Source organism: Podarcis filfolensis (assembly GCF_964270895.1).
Source record: "Podarcis filfolensis genome assembly, chromosome: 5".
Taxonomy (NCBI): Eukaryota; Metazoa; Chordata; class Lepidosauria; order Squamata; family Lacertidae; genus Podarcis; species Podarcis filfolensis.
This window is the reverse complement of record NC_139608.1, coordinates 51,621,070-51,636,980: the sequence shown is the minus strand read 5'-3', so window position 1 is coordinate 51,636,980 and position 15,911 is coordinate 51,621,070. Positions and strand designations below refer to the sequence as shown.

Genomic DNA, 15,911 nt, shown 5'->3' with positions numbered 1-15,911 from the left:
TATACCTAAATGGTGGCCATTCCCTACGATTCCTCTTTGGAGTTTCTCCACCTTTCAATTCAGGTTTGGCTCTCATTTTCACTTTAGTTTCTCAGGCCATCATGACCCATAGAAATGTAATTTTTAATCTATGGGCAATTGAGTAAGAGTTTCTTTGGAACTGAAGGAGATAATTAATTAATTAATTAATAAAGGAGATAGTTTTCCTCGGGGTAGATGCACTGAAATTAAAAGATCTAACTTATGTCATGTTAATTTCAGTGGATCCACTCAGAGTAAAATTTAGCAGAATACCGCCCAGCTCTATTGTGGCAGAAAACAGGCCATGGTTTTAACATACTGAATAATGAGTGTTAAAACAAATCTGTTCACGCACAATGTAGACCAGTAGAAATCAATGGTCTTTTAAGACCATTAGTTTCAGGGACCTATTCCCATCACGTTCTCCGTTTTGCTGTTCTGGGATGTCTGCTGTGTAGTAAGCCGCTTTGGGCACGCAGCTGGTCGCGGGATAGCGGCATAAAAGTACAAAACCGATCGGCTCGAAAGGACTATAGGCACCCATCGGGAGGCTTCCCGCGTCTGCCCCACCATCCGACGGCGGTGTTAAGAAAAAGACCCCGCTCTGGGTACATAGAGAGGCAAGGCCGATCTCTCAGTCCTGGGGGGAGAGCTGACTTTAAACGCCACACCAGACGCGCGCAGAGAGAGAGACATGTCCTACAAAGGGTGCTCAGCTGCGCGCTCCCAATCTCGGCGCATCGGTGCCTTGCGGGGAATGCTCCGCTTGCCGGGGAGCCCCATCCTCCTTCCTCTGTATGCCTTGAGAAAGGATATGGGGGGGGGGAGAGAATAAATAAATAAAAGCACCCCCACCCCGTGCGCGGAGGCAGCTGCGATCTGGGCAGGGCAAAGCGGGAGTAGCGAGGAGAGGCGCGGCGGCGGCGGCGGTGTGAACCCTGCCCTCCGCCCTCTGACCGCCCAGGGAAAGAGGCGGCGCTGCTGCCGCTGCTCGTCCTCTCCCACTCAGCGGCGCCGGCTCAAGGCAACAATGGGGAAGGCGGAAGTGGCGGCTTCGGCCCGGCGGCCTCGCAGCCTCTGCCCAGGGGAGGCGGCCGGGCAGCGCTGAGGGGCCGGCGGGGCGTCTCTCCCTCTCGCTCCCGCGGTAGGACGCGCCGCTACTTCGCCCCAAGCGACGCCTCCGTGGGCGGGAAGTGGCGGCTTTGCCTCTCCCTCTGCCCCGGCTAGGCTCCCCCAGCTGCTTCAGTGAGGGGGGGGGAGGCATTAGAAAACCGCAGGGGGAAGCAGCGAGACAGGCCTGGTGCAGCCTCGCCCGGGCGGGCGCAGGTTTCCCTCAGCAGGAGCGCCCTTTGCCCACCTCCCAATGGTTTTGTTTAAATGCCGCTCTCTTGGGGTTTCCCCGCCCCACTCCTAGGGCGCTGGGTTCGTCCCCGAGGCTGTGGGGGAAGCGCAGAGGGTGTTTGCTAGGGAGGGAGGGAGGGGAGGGAGAAGTTTCTCTTGGGGACTTTCTCCCTGCTTCTTTAAATCCTGCAGTGCTGGTTTCTGCCCTCTTCTCCACCCCGCCACTTTTAAAAAAGCAAAGGGGGTAGCAGGTGGAAATCCCGCTCGCCAGAGTCAGAGCAGGGGGCTTAAGATACAAGCTGTGCCCTGAACACAAGTGCAGGGAAACAGGGCTGATGCTAGAAAGAGGGGGGGGGAGGGAAACAGTTCAAATGAATACTGAGGGCATAATCGAAGCTACAATCTTGCCCCACTTGTTGTTAGGAAGCTAACCAAGGAGCAGTTGAGACCCTTGTGCCTGTATGCCCTCAAAGGTCTGTCAGCCTAAAGTGAGCTGCCTTAGTATTAAGTGTACCTGCCTGTAGAACAGGTTACCTGTGTCATCGTTGCTGCTTAAGACCCTCCACCCCAGCCGACAGTATGTTGGCTGAGCAAGCCCAGAAGTGGTTCCCAACTCACGTGCAGGTCACAGTCCTGCAGGCCAGAGACCTGAAGCCGAAGGGCAAAAGTGGCACTAATGATACATACACAATCATACAGTTGGGAAAGGAGAAATACTCCACTTCCGTGGCAGAGAAGACCCTGGATCCTGTATGGAAAGAAGAGGCCTCCTTTGAGTTGCCCGGATTGCTGATGGAAGGGAATCCTGAGAAATACGTCCTCTGCCTGATAGTGATGCACAGGTCACTTGTTGGGCTAGATAAGTTTCTGGGACAAGTGGCGATAAACCTGAATGATATCTTTGAGGACAAGCTAAGAAGGAAAACTGAGTAAGTGTTATTTTCCTATATATGCTGGGAACTTTTTTGCTTTAAGGTTTACTCACATGCTCCAAAAACCAGTTTATATGCAGAGCAGTATTAATAGGTATATGAGTGTATTATCATTTTGTGCTTACCCGTGGGCACCTAGCCTTTCCTGATTTTGAAATTTATACATGCACACTTCATTACTGATGTGTGGTCATACATAGTAATTATTCCCAAATGGTAGGTAGGGTCTCATCAGTCAATTGGGGGCTGAGGATTGCTAGCCTGTCAACAGAAGGAATTTGGATGTTACAGAACAAGCTGTGCAGGAGTTCCACTTTGGATGAAACCAAAATGCTAATCTGAAATGCAGAAGAAAGAAAATCCCACTGGTATACCTCCATACTATGAAGTTTGCTATTTTGGGAATAGCCATTTGAAAGAAATGGTTTATTTTTAAAATACTGTACACCATTTTGGCCTACTCTGTTTTGTAGGTTCACTCTGTCTTCTGTTCTTTCACTCATAAGTTTGGTTGTTCTTCTGTTATTCCATAACACATGAATGTCTGAACCGTTACATGCTTCAGTACAGTACTGTGCTCTTTTACATTATGCCTTAGGACAATAATCAGTTTGTTCCCAATGAAGCCTTTGGTATTGTAATTTATAATGGCAGACACAATATGAGTGTGTGTATCTAATTGTGTCGGTCATACAGCTTTTGGTTTATTGGGATGGTATAACATCTCAGAATGACTAGTTTTCCTAGTTACAGGTAGGTAGCCATGTTGGTCTGCCGTAGTCAAAACAAAATAAAAAAAATATTTCCAGTAGCACCTTAGAGACCAACTAAGTTTGTTATTGGTATGAGCTTTCGTGTGCATGCACACTTCATCAGATACTAGTTTTCCTAGTTAACCCTTGATTCCAAACTTGGAAGTCTTAACTAATTCAGGGTTGTTTTTTTGCACTTAACTGTTGCTATTACATATCTGTCCCCATAATGCTGTCATGTGTTTAACATCTCCCTCATTCATGTGTTACATGTTACAAAACAGCCTATATATATAATTTATTATTTAATAGGCAATGAATTGTGTCTAAGACTCTTGACTGTAATGCTGTTCGTTGTAGGATAGAGTTCTGGGCCTTGAGCATTGCAAGAGAACCATAAAGGTTTCATAATGTTTACTATTAAAATTTTGACACCATGTCAAAATAGAATGGTTGAAATGTCCACCACTTCAAAGTCTAAGATAAAATAAGGTAAAATGATCATTAAATAGTTTCTTATTCACAGATCACTGCTAAAAATGGTTAATGGAAGACTAATGGAATGACATGATGAAGAAATAATGAAATGTCGTTTGTAGTCAGTCAAACAAATGTTTCTGAAATGCAAATGAATTCATTACAGGGAAGTGATTCACTGATTGCAACATCACCAGATCCATTATATTAGGGTTGCCAAACATCCAGAATTTCCTGGACATTGCTGGGATTTGGCTAGCAGAATCAGTATCCAAACATATATATGGCAACCCATGTCGGAAGTGTAGATTTTGTCGAATTTCCTTAAAAGCAGCTTAAAAGCTGCTGCTTCTTTTGAAATCTTGCAAAAAAAAAAAAAAAAGTTCAACAACTCTGCCAACAATGCTCAATAACTTTTGTGCCTGGATTTTCACTTTTTGAAATATGGCAACCCTACATTTTATAAACATGTTGAAATAAACTGACAAGTAAAGCTTGACTGTGATCAGGTCCCCTCGCTGCTGGTCTCTCAGAACCCACAAAGGTATGAAGAGGGTGGAACAGAGACAGACTAGACATTGGTGTCTCAGATTGCTTAGGAAGGACCTGGGAGAGGAGGAGACTTAGGGAGCTGTGGACCTTCAGTTGCAATTCCCCCATGGGGCAAGACCTGCTGGGAAGAGTTGCTTTGCTCAATAAGCCTGAGCTGTTTTGTTTCCTTGAGTAAAAAATTAACTTCATTGACACCTTGTGAGTTATTGCTGACCGGTTCCTGACTCCCGCCTTGACACTTGAGCTTCTTGGAGGAAAGGTGGGGTAGAAATATCTAAAAACTTCCAGACTGTGCGCATGTGCACGATTGCACACATGTAGGATGTGCCTAAATCAGGAATTGCCTGTATATTTATAATTTGCATTTTTATTCTGCTTGCCTTGTAGCAGCCCTGTTTAGTGAAGTTTTTAATGTTTGATGTTTTATTCTGTTTTTAATTTGTTGGGAGCCGCCCAGAGTGGCTGGGGAAACACAGCCGGATGGGTGGGATATAAATAATAAATTGTTGTTGTATATGAACTTCTTCAGTGTTAGAGACTGTAAATTCCAATTTTGCAACTTCTGAAGTGCATTCCTGTGCACTTGCATTTGAAAGTAGTTTCCATTGAGTTCAATGGAACTTACGCTGAGGCAAATGTGATTCAGGAGATGAACCCCTGGAGGAACATGACACAAGACAGCAGGACTGTCAGGGGCCATGCTGTGTCTCTGGAGCTACAAAATTCATTCCATGCCCTCACCTTGGACACCCTCCCTCTGGAGGTGATGGACTCTCTCCTTCATTGGAGGCTTTTAAGCAGAGGTTTAATGGCCATCTGTCATGTAGGCTTTAGTTGATATTCCTGCATTTGCCGGGTTAGACTAGGTGACCCTTATGATGCCTTCCTATCTGCAATTCTATGATCCAATGTGAATTTAAGATTTATGCCTAAGCGTACACACTTACTGCAGCAGTCATAGTGCTGTTTCAGTTAAGTGTTTATTACAAAATAAATGTGAAATTGTTACTTGTAGTTGCGGAAGCATCTGCATGCCTTTTATTCTTTTACGCCAATAAGTGAATTTATTAAAGTGAAATTGATTTTGCCAAGCAATAAACAATATTTTGTTGTTGGAGAAAGCTGATGTGCCTCTGCCTACCGCTGTACTCCCCACATTGCAGTTTGGCGTTCCGTTTGTTCCACGATTGTATCAGTATTAGAAGTATCTCTTGGCTAGTATCTGTGCCATCATTTGAAACCATTCACAAGCTGTTCTCCCATTTCTTGCCTTAATGAGTGTGCCATTAAGAAATACCTTTAACAAAGTGTTTTCAAATTATTCTTTGCTCTTGGTGGCTGAATACTCCCCATGGTACTACAATCATACACGTACTGTATTTTTCGCTCTATAGGACGCACCCAACCGTAAGGCGCACCTACTTTTTTTTGGGGGGGGGAATTCAAGAAAATAAATATGCGGCTCTTGGGGGCTTTTGTGGGAGGTGGGGGAAGTGAGAGAGCCTCTCTCTGTCCCTTTTCCCACCTCCCGCAAAAGCCAGGGATAGCTGCGCGAAGCCTCCCCAGGGCAGTGGGATGAAGGCTCCCCGCTGCCCTGCGGAGGCTTCGTGGGCTACTCCAGAGCTGCTCAGGAGCTTGTCGGGGCTGGCAGGGGAAGCTTGGCTTTCCCCCACCGCCAGCCCCAAAGAGCAGTTCGGGGCTGGTGGGGGAAGCCCGGGTTCCCCCTCCCCTAGCCCCAGGGACCACACTTTCACTCCATAAGACGCACAGACATTTCCCCTTAGAATTTAAGAGGAAAAAGGTGCGTCTTATGGAGCGAAAAATACGGTATTTCCCCCCCTCCCCCCCCCCGCAATTTCCAAGCATAATGAAAACCCAGCAAGGCTACTTGTCACCTTCTCATACAGTGCCCATCCAAGAAGTTCCACTTTCTAGTGCTGAAGCGCACATAGCATGCAAAATAGACGAAAAGAGATAGAGGGGGAAAAGAATGAAAAAGCAGTCTGTTCTCTTTTCAGTAAGGCTATGTCTCTTGTTGGTTGTATTGGGACAAAATATTAGCCACAAACTTCTGATTCTTGCATATTGGCTTTTACATTCGTGTAAGATGTACACACAGAACACATAGAAGCCATGTGCACATGCGTACACATGTACACAGAGAAGCCAATGTCTGTTGACCCAAACTTCAATGCATATTGCTTGATACTGTCGTGTACAGTTTGCACAGTTCTAATCTATATGTTTGAGACTCTGCTTGAGTAAGCTTCCTATGCAAATATGAAATCCCGGGCTCTGGAGTGTGTATGGCAGTGCAATCTTGACCCATGACTATGCATATTTTAGGGACTTCAGCATATGGGCTTTAGCGTTACTAACTCAAGATCTGGAATACTCTTGCTGTAGCATTGAAAATAGGGGCGAGATCATGTTGTTTTTAACTGCTATTTGGAATGTCCGGTTCTGACTTTTGTAACATGAAAAGGGCTATGAGTTGGCCCAGAAATCTACCTATACAGTTATACCTTGGGTTGTGAACATGATCCGTGCGGGAGGCATGTTTGTAACCCGGAATGCCGCGTCTGTGCACGCGTGTGACGTGATTTGGTGCTTCTGCACATGTGCGAGCGCCAAAACCCGGAAGTAACCTGTTCTATTCTGTGCGTGGTGATTTCGGAACTGTGAGATAGAACAACATAATAGTGTGACATTACTATCAGGAATGCACTGCAGAGATGGAAGATGCTCTTTGTTCAGGAGTGGAAAAATTAGGGAAATGTTATCACTGTGGTGTTTAGAAACTTGCCAGCACAACTGGGAGGCAGGTAGCCTATTGCTTTTTCAAATGGTATATGGCTGAATTGTGTATGTGCTGCCTGGAAAAAAACACAACTGAAATTTTACTCTGTATTTCCATAATTATTTAAATTAAAATTAAGGACACACAGCTGTGACCCCATAGTTTTAAAACAAAAGTTGATACCTAACAATATAATTTTGATTTCTTTCAAAACTGATGATAAATACAAATTTTATTAAATAGCGGTTTTTTGCTTTCAGATGCATTTAGCAGACCCAGAGCCTTATATCCAAAGTGACTTTTTAAAGTTGATGTAACCTGAACATTGCTTAGTTTGTGGGTAAATGAGATCCACATATTTGATGAAGTGTCTTTATTGGTAATATTTCTAGTTTTTAATATATTTAATAGCTTCCTCCTTCCAACACAGCTGTACATATGGTTCTCCAAGAGACAGACTTCAGAGTCACTAGAGTATTACAAAAAAAGATATTTAATATTCTGCACAATGCTGAACCTTGTCAGCAATTCCCTCATGTGTGTTTTTTCTTGTAAGAAAAATGAAGGCTACCAGCTGATCTAGAATTTCTAGGAAAGCTTCAGCGCATGCAACATGCAGGGCTTTCTTTCTTTTAACAGAGAGAAGTGTGTATGCCAGCCCATAGTGACTTTAACCACGTACTAAGCCACAAACTAATAGCCGGCTGCACGTAACACTTTTTAAGTTGCTGGTGGTTGCACCTTAAAACAAACATATGCCTTTAAAAATAAAGGCAGCGAAGTTTCCTGAAGCAGTGGTGTTATGAGAGGGCCTCTGTCGTATATTTTAATATCTTCATTCTGGCACAAGATATAAGAAACTAAAACAATAGCTAATATAGCTTAGCACATAAATATTTTTATTCCAGAATGGCTCTCCCTTTCATGAGTGTGAAAAATCATTAGCTTTTTAAAGAAAAGGAGTAAGGGGTTATTGGAACGGCTAGTTGAGATTTGGAGCAGGTGGTGGTCTTCAAGGCTTTATTTACAGTCCTAGTTTTGTTATACCAAGAACACTCGAGCTATTCATATTGCCTCTTTCATGATTAGAAGTTGAGCATGGCAATATGTGCTGGCGTAAGGCCTATTTGCTAGTTACTTCCTGGGGAGAAATCGTAACCTGCTGCAGGGCTTGGGCGAACTCATTCTTCTCATTCTTCTTGTCAAGAGAGTTAAGGAATGAATAAGGCTGTACCACTTTTGTTAGGTGATTGGGGTGATGCCTCATTCAGTCCATTCCCAGAAAGAATGGAATTTATTATTATTAATTTTTTTACAGCAATCTAAGAGATAAGATATCTCATTTGAATAGTAAGTGGCACAGCCTGGTTCATATTATACCCGGTTGGCATTTCTCACTGGAAAGCATTTTGTATTTGGTTTGGATCAGTATCACAGCAGGAGTAAACAAAAGCATTGAACTACTGTACTTTTGAGGGCATTTTGATATATTTTCTAATCCCTGTATTTGGGGAAACTCTTAAATCTCTGTAAGCATCAGGCAGAACAAATTTGGCAATCCTTGTGGTGAGATTCTGTGGCAGAGCCACTGCTACTTCCTGAGCCCTGCCAATTCACTCCAGCAGGGATGGAGGTGCAGGATGATTTTCATTATCTTTTTTTGCCCCATTATTTTTTTTCTCCCCACCCCGCAAACTGTAGTCAGTGGGAGGGAATATACTGTTCCATCTCTCAGGCTGGTCTATTTGAAGGCTTCTCTTTGGGAGGATGTCAGGGGAAGAACTACTCACAAAGGATCCGGTGGATCCTTGCCCACTCCTGACAAGCCCAGTTTTGGCATTTGGTGCAGCAGAACATCTGCGCCTGCTGAGCTTTCCATGGGTGCGTGGGGAGCGGGACTCCAGCGCTGCAAGACTTCCCTCTCCATTAGCAAAGCAGCACTTGACATCACTTCCTACAGTCCCTCAGCTGGCCTTTGGCTAGTTTAAGGATCGTTTCCTAAATTGAACATTGATACTATCATTTATGTGTTGCATTGAAGAAAGCATAATGGAAAATACATTAGTCTTAATCACTTTTGATTTTCACATTACAGATTAAGTTATTTTCTTATGGGCCTTTTACAACTGCAGTGTTTATTTGGAAAAAAAAATTTGTTCATAAAGTAACATTTCATCAAATTGTATCATAGGGTGGTTTATTTGGTTGTTTGTTTGTTTTAAAGAAGAAGTCGTCTTAATTCTTTTTTGTAGCTTTCCAAATACATGGCTCTGGACAAGTGAATTTTTGTTTTCTGTATTCGTCTACATGGGCATCATTTTAACTGAATTTTGCAGGAGGCTGAATGGTAGATCTCATGCTTTTCATGCAGAAGGTCCTGGTTTCAGTCCCTGGCATCTCCAGTTAAAAAAAGATCAAGTAGTAGGTAATGCTTTATAGAGCATTTACCCATATCTATATAGGTAATGCGATGAACTTGCTGCCAGGCAGCATTGACCTTACTGGGCTAGGTAGACAGGTGATCTGCCCTGATTTAAGGCAGCTTTTCTTATTATGAAATACATATATTTAAAACACCAGCCCAAATCTCTGGTTGCAGGCAATTTTTATTTCTTGGATTATTTGTTCTTAACAATTACATGATTTATCTGATAGGATTAAAGGGAGATCAAAAAAGCAGCAGTTTAAATAATTTTTTTTTGATACAATGTTACACAACTTACAGTGTGTTGTTATCTTATCTTGAAGGTGGTTTAGCCTGGAGTCCAAACAAGGAAAGAGAACTAAAGACAGAGGAGAAATAAAGGTCAATATTCAGTTTATGAGGAACAATATGACAGCAAGCATGTTTGACCTTTCAATGAAGGACAAAACTAAATCTCCATTTGCTAAACTAAAGGACAAAATGAAGGGTCGGAAGACTGATGGAACATTTTTGGATACATCCTCTGCAATCATTCCAAGCAGTCACATGCCAGAAACTAACACTGTAACTTCCCTTGGTGAAATACCGTTAAAATCTAAACCAAAAAAGCCTTTCCTGTTGGGACCTCAGCGACTATCTTCAGCTCATTCAATGTCCGATTTAACTGGGCCCCAGGTTACTTCGGAAAAAATTAAATCGGGCACAGTTGCCAATGCATACCTCTTCAGACGTCAGCTTGAGTCTGTTGGTTCTGCGGATGAAAGTGGTAAGTGAAAATTGTCGATGCTGTTTGATGTAAGAAACTTCGACAGACCCTTGCTCGTTGCTTCCAGCCTGTTATCTTTTCGCTCTTACTTTATAGAAATGTGTGGTTGCAAAAGCTCACAGAGCAGTATATATTGACTACACTGTAAGGTAAAGGCAAATGGGGCACATCAGTAATGTACCAGCAGCAATCCTGTTCAAGCAGCTTATCACCAAATATTAGGTGCAAAGGTTTCTGGAAACAGCTGACAGGTGGGTGATGTTTTTAGGAAAGCTTGAGAGATAAATAATTCCAGGACCCACTCAAGCTGCAGCGTGCCGTTCAGTTAAAAATGTTCAGGCTGGTAAATAAAATGCCGTCAAAGAACAATACAATAAAACACAAAATAGAAATACAATAAAACAATAATTACTGGCAGTATCAAAACATTAAAAGGAACCAGCAGAGATACAACAAGATTAGTGATTGAAAAGCTTGGGGAAATCAAGAAACTTTAGAGCTCTGTACATCAGAATTGTTAATTTTTCACGTTGTCTGTTCCCAATTAAAGTTACATTCTGTTGATGAGATATAAGTTAGCTTGTTGGACCAGTGCAACACTAGATTATAATACTGTGTTGACCATTTGGCCCATTTTGCACATTCTATCTGGTGGTTCATTGAGTCTTAGGAGTTTGTTATAATATTGTCCTCTAATTTCATAGCATAGTAAACATAAAGTAGATACTGAAGCTAATTGTACATATATCAAGTGTAGCGTAGTGGTTGGAACACAGGGGTAAGGAATTTTTTTTTTTAGCCTGGTGGATCAGATCCTTATCTGACCCCCCATCCCCAGAGTCCATCTTTAGGCAGGCAGTGTAGCTGTCATTATGATGCCATGTGAATAGTTGCCCCATCCACTCCCAAAGTTTGTTGTGCAGAGCTTTCCAAGCGCTCATAATCCAATGGGTTGTTTGTGTTTTTGGGTAACCACAGCACAAGAGGCTTTGCTCCTCCAGTAGCACCAAACATTTTGTGTTGAAACCACTGCTGAAATGGAACTTCCCCATTCTTTTTTAGCAGGAGTTTCAGTGCAAATTTCTTGGTGCTATTGGTGCATGGTATACTTACCACACCCATCAGCTAATCGTGTTGGCGTGTCTTGCTCCCTCAGTGGAAAAATTGGGAGCTCACTTTAAGCTCCTGTTTGTTCCTTTTTAGCCACATCACCACCTTCTTCACACCTGACATGATGTCAGGGGAGGGGGAGGTGAGTGTGGCTTGGTTTCTTTATTTTAACTGTTTATTTGTGCTCTTACCTTATTCCTACTCTTGTGAACCATCCTGATATCTTATAATGAAGGGTGGTGAAAGGTAAAGGTAAAGGGACCCCTGACCATTAGGTCCAGTCATGGCCAACTCTGAGGTTGCGGTGCTCATCTCGTTTTATTGACCGAGGGAGCCGGCGTACAGCTTCCGGGTCATGTGGCCAGCATGACTAAGCCGCTTCTGGCAAACCAGAGCAGTGCATGGAAATGCTGTTTACCTTCCCGCTGGAGCGGTATCTATTTATCTACTTGCACTTTTGACGTGCTTTCAAACTGCTAGGTTGGCAGCAGCAGAGACCGAGCAGCTGGAGCTCACCCTGTTGCGGGGATTCGAACCACCGACCTTGTGATCGGCAAGTCCTAGGCTCTGTGGTTTAACCCACAGTGCCACCCGCGGCCCTAATGAAGGGTTTTATATAAGTCTAATAAATAATAATAGTAATATATGGGGAGAAGTGCTGGACCAGAGGTTCCCCAACCATAAGTTAGACTGTCAAGCCAGGATCGAGGAGTCCTGGATTCAAATTCCCACTCAACCGTCAATGCCTCAGGAAGATCTTGATCCAGCCTGTGTTTTCTATTTTCTCTACTTTTTCCTATGTTCCTTGAAGGAAGTGTAGGAAATTAATAATAATAACAACATTGTTTTGCCATTTTATAAAAAACTTGAGTCAATAATATCCACTTTTCTTTTAAACCATGACAGCCTTCCAGAACCTTTTGTAGTGCATATAGAATGTTACAATAAATCTTTAATACAGAAACATTATTTCATACCAAGTACCAAGTATGTGCCCAAATCTCTTACTAAATCAAATGGGACTTGGACATCCCTGTGTTTGGGTGGATCATGCCCCTCCCCTTTTTTTAAAATCAGCAACGGTTTGACTGGTTATTGTAATAATGCTGAATTGAGTACATTCAGAAATGAGGATGGGAAATCTCAGCCAGCCGGGTCAGAGATGATGGGAGTTGTAGTCCAGCAATACCCAAAGGGCCACAGGTTCCCCTTCCTGTTCTAAACGTAGTTATGCAAGCTTTTGTGTGGGTATTGCCAAATATGATGTGATGTCTCTTGTTGTATACTAATGACTAAATGATTTGCAGGAAATGTAAAATCTCCGCACAGACGGACGTTAAGTGCAGATACAACTAAAGTGAGTCAGCCAGACAGCACAGTTGATGACAGCGACTCAGCTTTTGGAGCACAAAATGACCCTTTTAAAAATGTGAGTGCTTCGTTGCCTCAGAAGTTTGCCACCCTGCCAAGGCAGAAGAATCCATTCGAAGAAAGCCCCATGTCATGGGACCAAAACGTAGGTCTGTTTTCAAAACCTGCTGAAATAAAAAAAGACATTAAGAAAGAGAAAAAGGAGAAGGTTAGTCTCTTTGAAAGAGTGACTGGGAAAAAAGATAGTAAGCGGTCTGACAGACTTAGCAATGGAGGATCAGATGCTTCTGCTGATTTGAAATCACCTAGTGCACTCGGCGAAAATCATCAGGACAGTTTTGATTTTGATTCAACTAATCCCTTTACAACAAGCTTCAAGCCAACAAAAGTGCTGCCATCTTCTAGGTAAGCTTTACTGTATTTGAGATATGATGTCTTGGAGTCAGTTTTATAAAAATGAAAACAGAGTTTGGGCAAACCTTTTTTTTAAAAAAAAAATCATCAAGGTTATCATTTTTTTTCTTATTAGAAGTATATTTCAAAAGTAATATTTAACCCCAGATGGCTACTGCTATGCTATAAAGGAGCTCACTCAGCTGTTGTGTGGGAAGCTCTATCCTTTCCTTCCCCCAGTAACAGCCTTGCATAGCTCAGCATGCAAAGGCCAATTCTACCCTTAACTGATTAGATAGAATTCTCTGAGCACTGGAGGAATATGCCCCCAAATCTGCCTTAAAATAATGAGACCCTGTTCAGTGTATCCTTATTATCAAAGTTTTGGACAGTGCCTGAGAGATCGAGCACATTTTGCAGTGTGCTTTCCACCCAGAGAAGCTAGCCTGCCTGATTCATTGCCCAGTTATTTTTTAAAAAAAAAGATTTACACAAACTTTATTCAGGAAAGCATTTTGGCTGCATTGTTTGAGTTCTGTTTTATTGAATAACCGGCTTGTTTTTGTTTAGTTTAAAAAAGGTTGCATTGTAACTTTTTATACTGTGGGTTTTTTTATAATTATTTAACATTTTTAGCTACTTAAAAAGGCTCAGGGCTAAGAATGCAGGATTTAAGTCAATTAAATCTAAACAAGAAAAACCTCTTATTGTCCTTGAAATGCTCCCTCCTTTGTAGGGTGGACCTTTTTAGAGGAACAGACTAGAGATGTAATGCTGACCCATGTTTTGGTCACTCTCACTTTCACACATGTGTGCTCTGATTTCTCTCACACAGCAAACTGTAGTTTGCTATTACAGTGTGTGAAAACAGAGAAGGTAGTAATGCACACAAAGCTTGTGAGCTGGCTAGCATTAAATCATGGTTTTGGAATTAGATCTGAATGGACATACTGTCTTTCTTATGCTACCAAAAGTAGTGAAGTAGTAAAAAGTAGATGTGTTCCACACTTTATCTATGATTCTTAATTATTATATTTAGTTGCTCCCCCCCCAATGAAATTAAAGGTGACTTACAAAATGCACATTTAAAAACAGATCTAAGCTCACCCTACTGAAAGATAAGCAGAAAATTAAGATCCAAAGGCCCTGGGTGAAAAAGAATGCATTTGCCTGGAGCCTAAGTTTTTAAAAAATGGATTATATTTTGAGAACATGAACAATTCAACTGACTGAATCTCTGTGATAATTTATTAGGTATTGATGGGGCACGAAAAGAATTCTAAGAGCAAAGGCCTTTGCAAAATCTTTAGGAAGAAGCTCCTTGCTTGGATTTGCAACTGACAAAATGTTGGACTGATTCCCACCCCCTGCTGGTAGCAGCAGTTCTCAACCTGTGGGTCCCCAGATGTTGGACTACAACTCCCATCATCCCTGAGCTCTGGCCTTGCTAGCTAGGGGTGATGGGAGTTGTAGTTCAACAACATCTGGGTACCCACAGGTTGAGAATTTTAAAAATGGGTGCTACATCAGAGCATCTGAATTACTGCCTAGTTAACTTGGGCAGCAGGCAATTTCTAGTCACCAATGGTGACAAGGTTGTATGTTAATGACAAGTCTGTGTTAGGCTCTGGTATCTCCTACCCGTTAGCATTTGGTGGTAATAGGGTTGTGTTGTTTTTAAGCCCAGTCCACATCTTTGAAAGTTTGCATTTGCAAGCTGTTTGATTGCTTTCATTAGTCTAATTGCAGTCATTCATTGCACTGGCTTTCAAGGGGTTAATCTGCAGCTCTCTGTCATGGCAGTCTTGTACAGTGAGCATACCGGAGGACAAATGTCAACTTAAAATACAAACTTCCCATAAAATAGATAGCACTATGTGCAACATTTCCGTAAAAAAATGTTTGTTTTTTAAAGCTACGCTACAGTAGGCTAATACACTGATGTGAAAATTTCTCAATTTACAGCACTTGACAGGTGCTAAAAGAAAAGCATCTTTAATTTTAATGTGTTGTTAGGCCCTCTTTAGAGGGATTGTGGAAGTTATTAACAAGGTCCTTTGAGACAGGAGACGGGTAATTAACAAGACCTACAGAAAGAGAGTTTGGGTAATTAACAAGCTCTTAGGCACTGGACACAGGGTAACAAATAGTCCAGTAGTTAAAGGGGACAGGTTGTTACTAGCATGATCAAATGCCAGATTTGAGAATGTGAATAGATAGGTGTCTCAGTGAGGTGTCTAATTAGTATTTTTTTATTATATATAAACTCCTTAGATTACATTTCTGCAATATAGCAGTCAGGGTAATAGCAACACCCACCCACCCGTGAGGACCCTTTTAAGATCGAAATTTCATTTAAAAATTGGCAATAAATGTAGTGCCCTTTACAGTGATTACTAGGGAGAAAAGAGAAAAATGAAAATGACATATTAAGAAAATAGTAGTTTTAATGAGGTAATTTATCTTTGAATGAGACACAATTCACTCTTAGATAGCAGCAAGAACTGAAGGTGCCAAAGTTGGTGTAGACGTCACTTGAATGTTGGTGGTGGGATTAGGCTGAAGAGATTTGTTGCCCTTTGTCCTCCAGGATAGGTAATACCTTTATTCTGTGCTGGTTTTGGGATACATAAAAGGTTGTATCCCAGAGGGGCAGCCCTTTCCTGTAAGATTTAGGAAACGGATCCTTTTCCTGCCCCAGGCAACATTCAAGGCCCTTTAGTAGTGGGCATAGGAGCCAGTTTATAGGGGCCAAGGTCCCTTTGGCTCCTCCCAGTAAAATATTTGAGGGGACCAGGGCCCCCCAAAGTGCATGGGCATTGCCGTTCAAATGGTGTGTGTGCACTGCATCTTGTGATCGATTATGCGGGGCGGGACTTACCTCCCCTCCCCAATAGTTTGTTCAGGTTGGCACCCCTAGAAGTGGGTATCAGCTGAAATGGGGGCAGCACTGAAGGACGTTTGTGCTCCA

At 42.5% G+C, this 15,911-nt stretch overlaps 1 protein-coding gene across 1 annotated transcript in view; it reads left to right on the top strand.

The window, feature by feature from the left end:
* The first annotated feature begins 461 nt into the window (after positions 1–461).
* The window catches only part of RAB11FIP2 (RAB11 family interacting protein 2), a 33,425-nt gene continuing 17,975 nt past the window's right edge, over positions 462–15,911 (top strand). Inside the window, exons 1-3 of the mRNA XM_083616718.1 lie at positions 462–2,291; positions 9,624–10,066; positions 12,484–12,952. Of these exons, the coding sequence (XP_083472844.1) occupies positions 1,942–2,291; positions 9,624–10,066; positions 12,484–12,952 (1,262 nt within the window). The 5' untranslated portion in view covers positions 462–1,941. The remainder of the gene's footprint in view (positions 2,292–9,623; positions 10,067–12,483; positions 12,953–15,911) is intronic.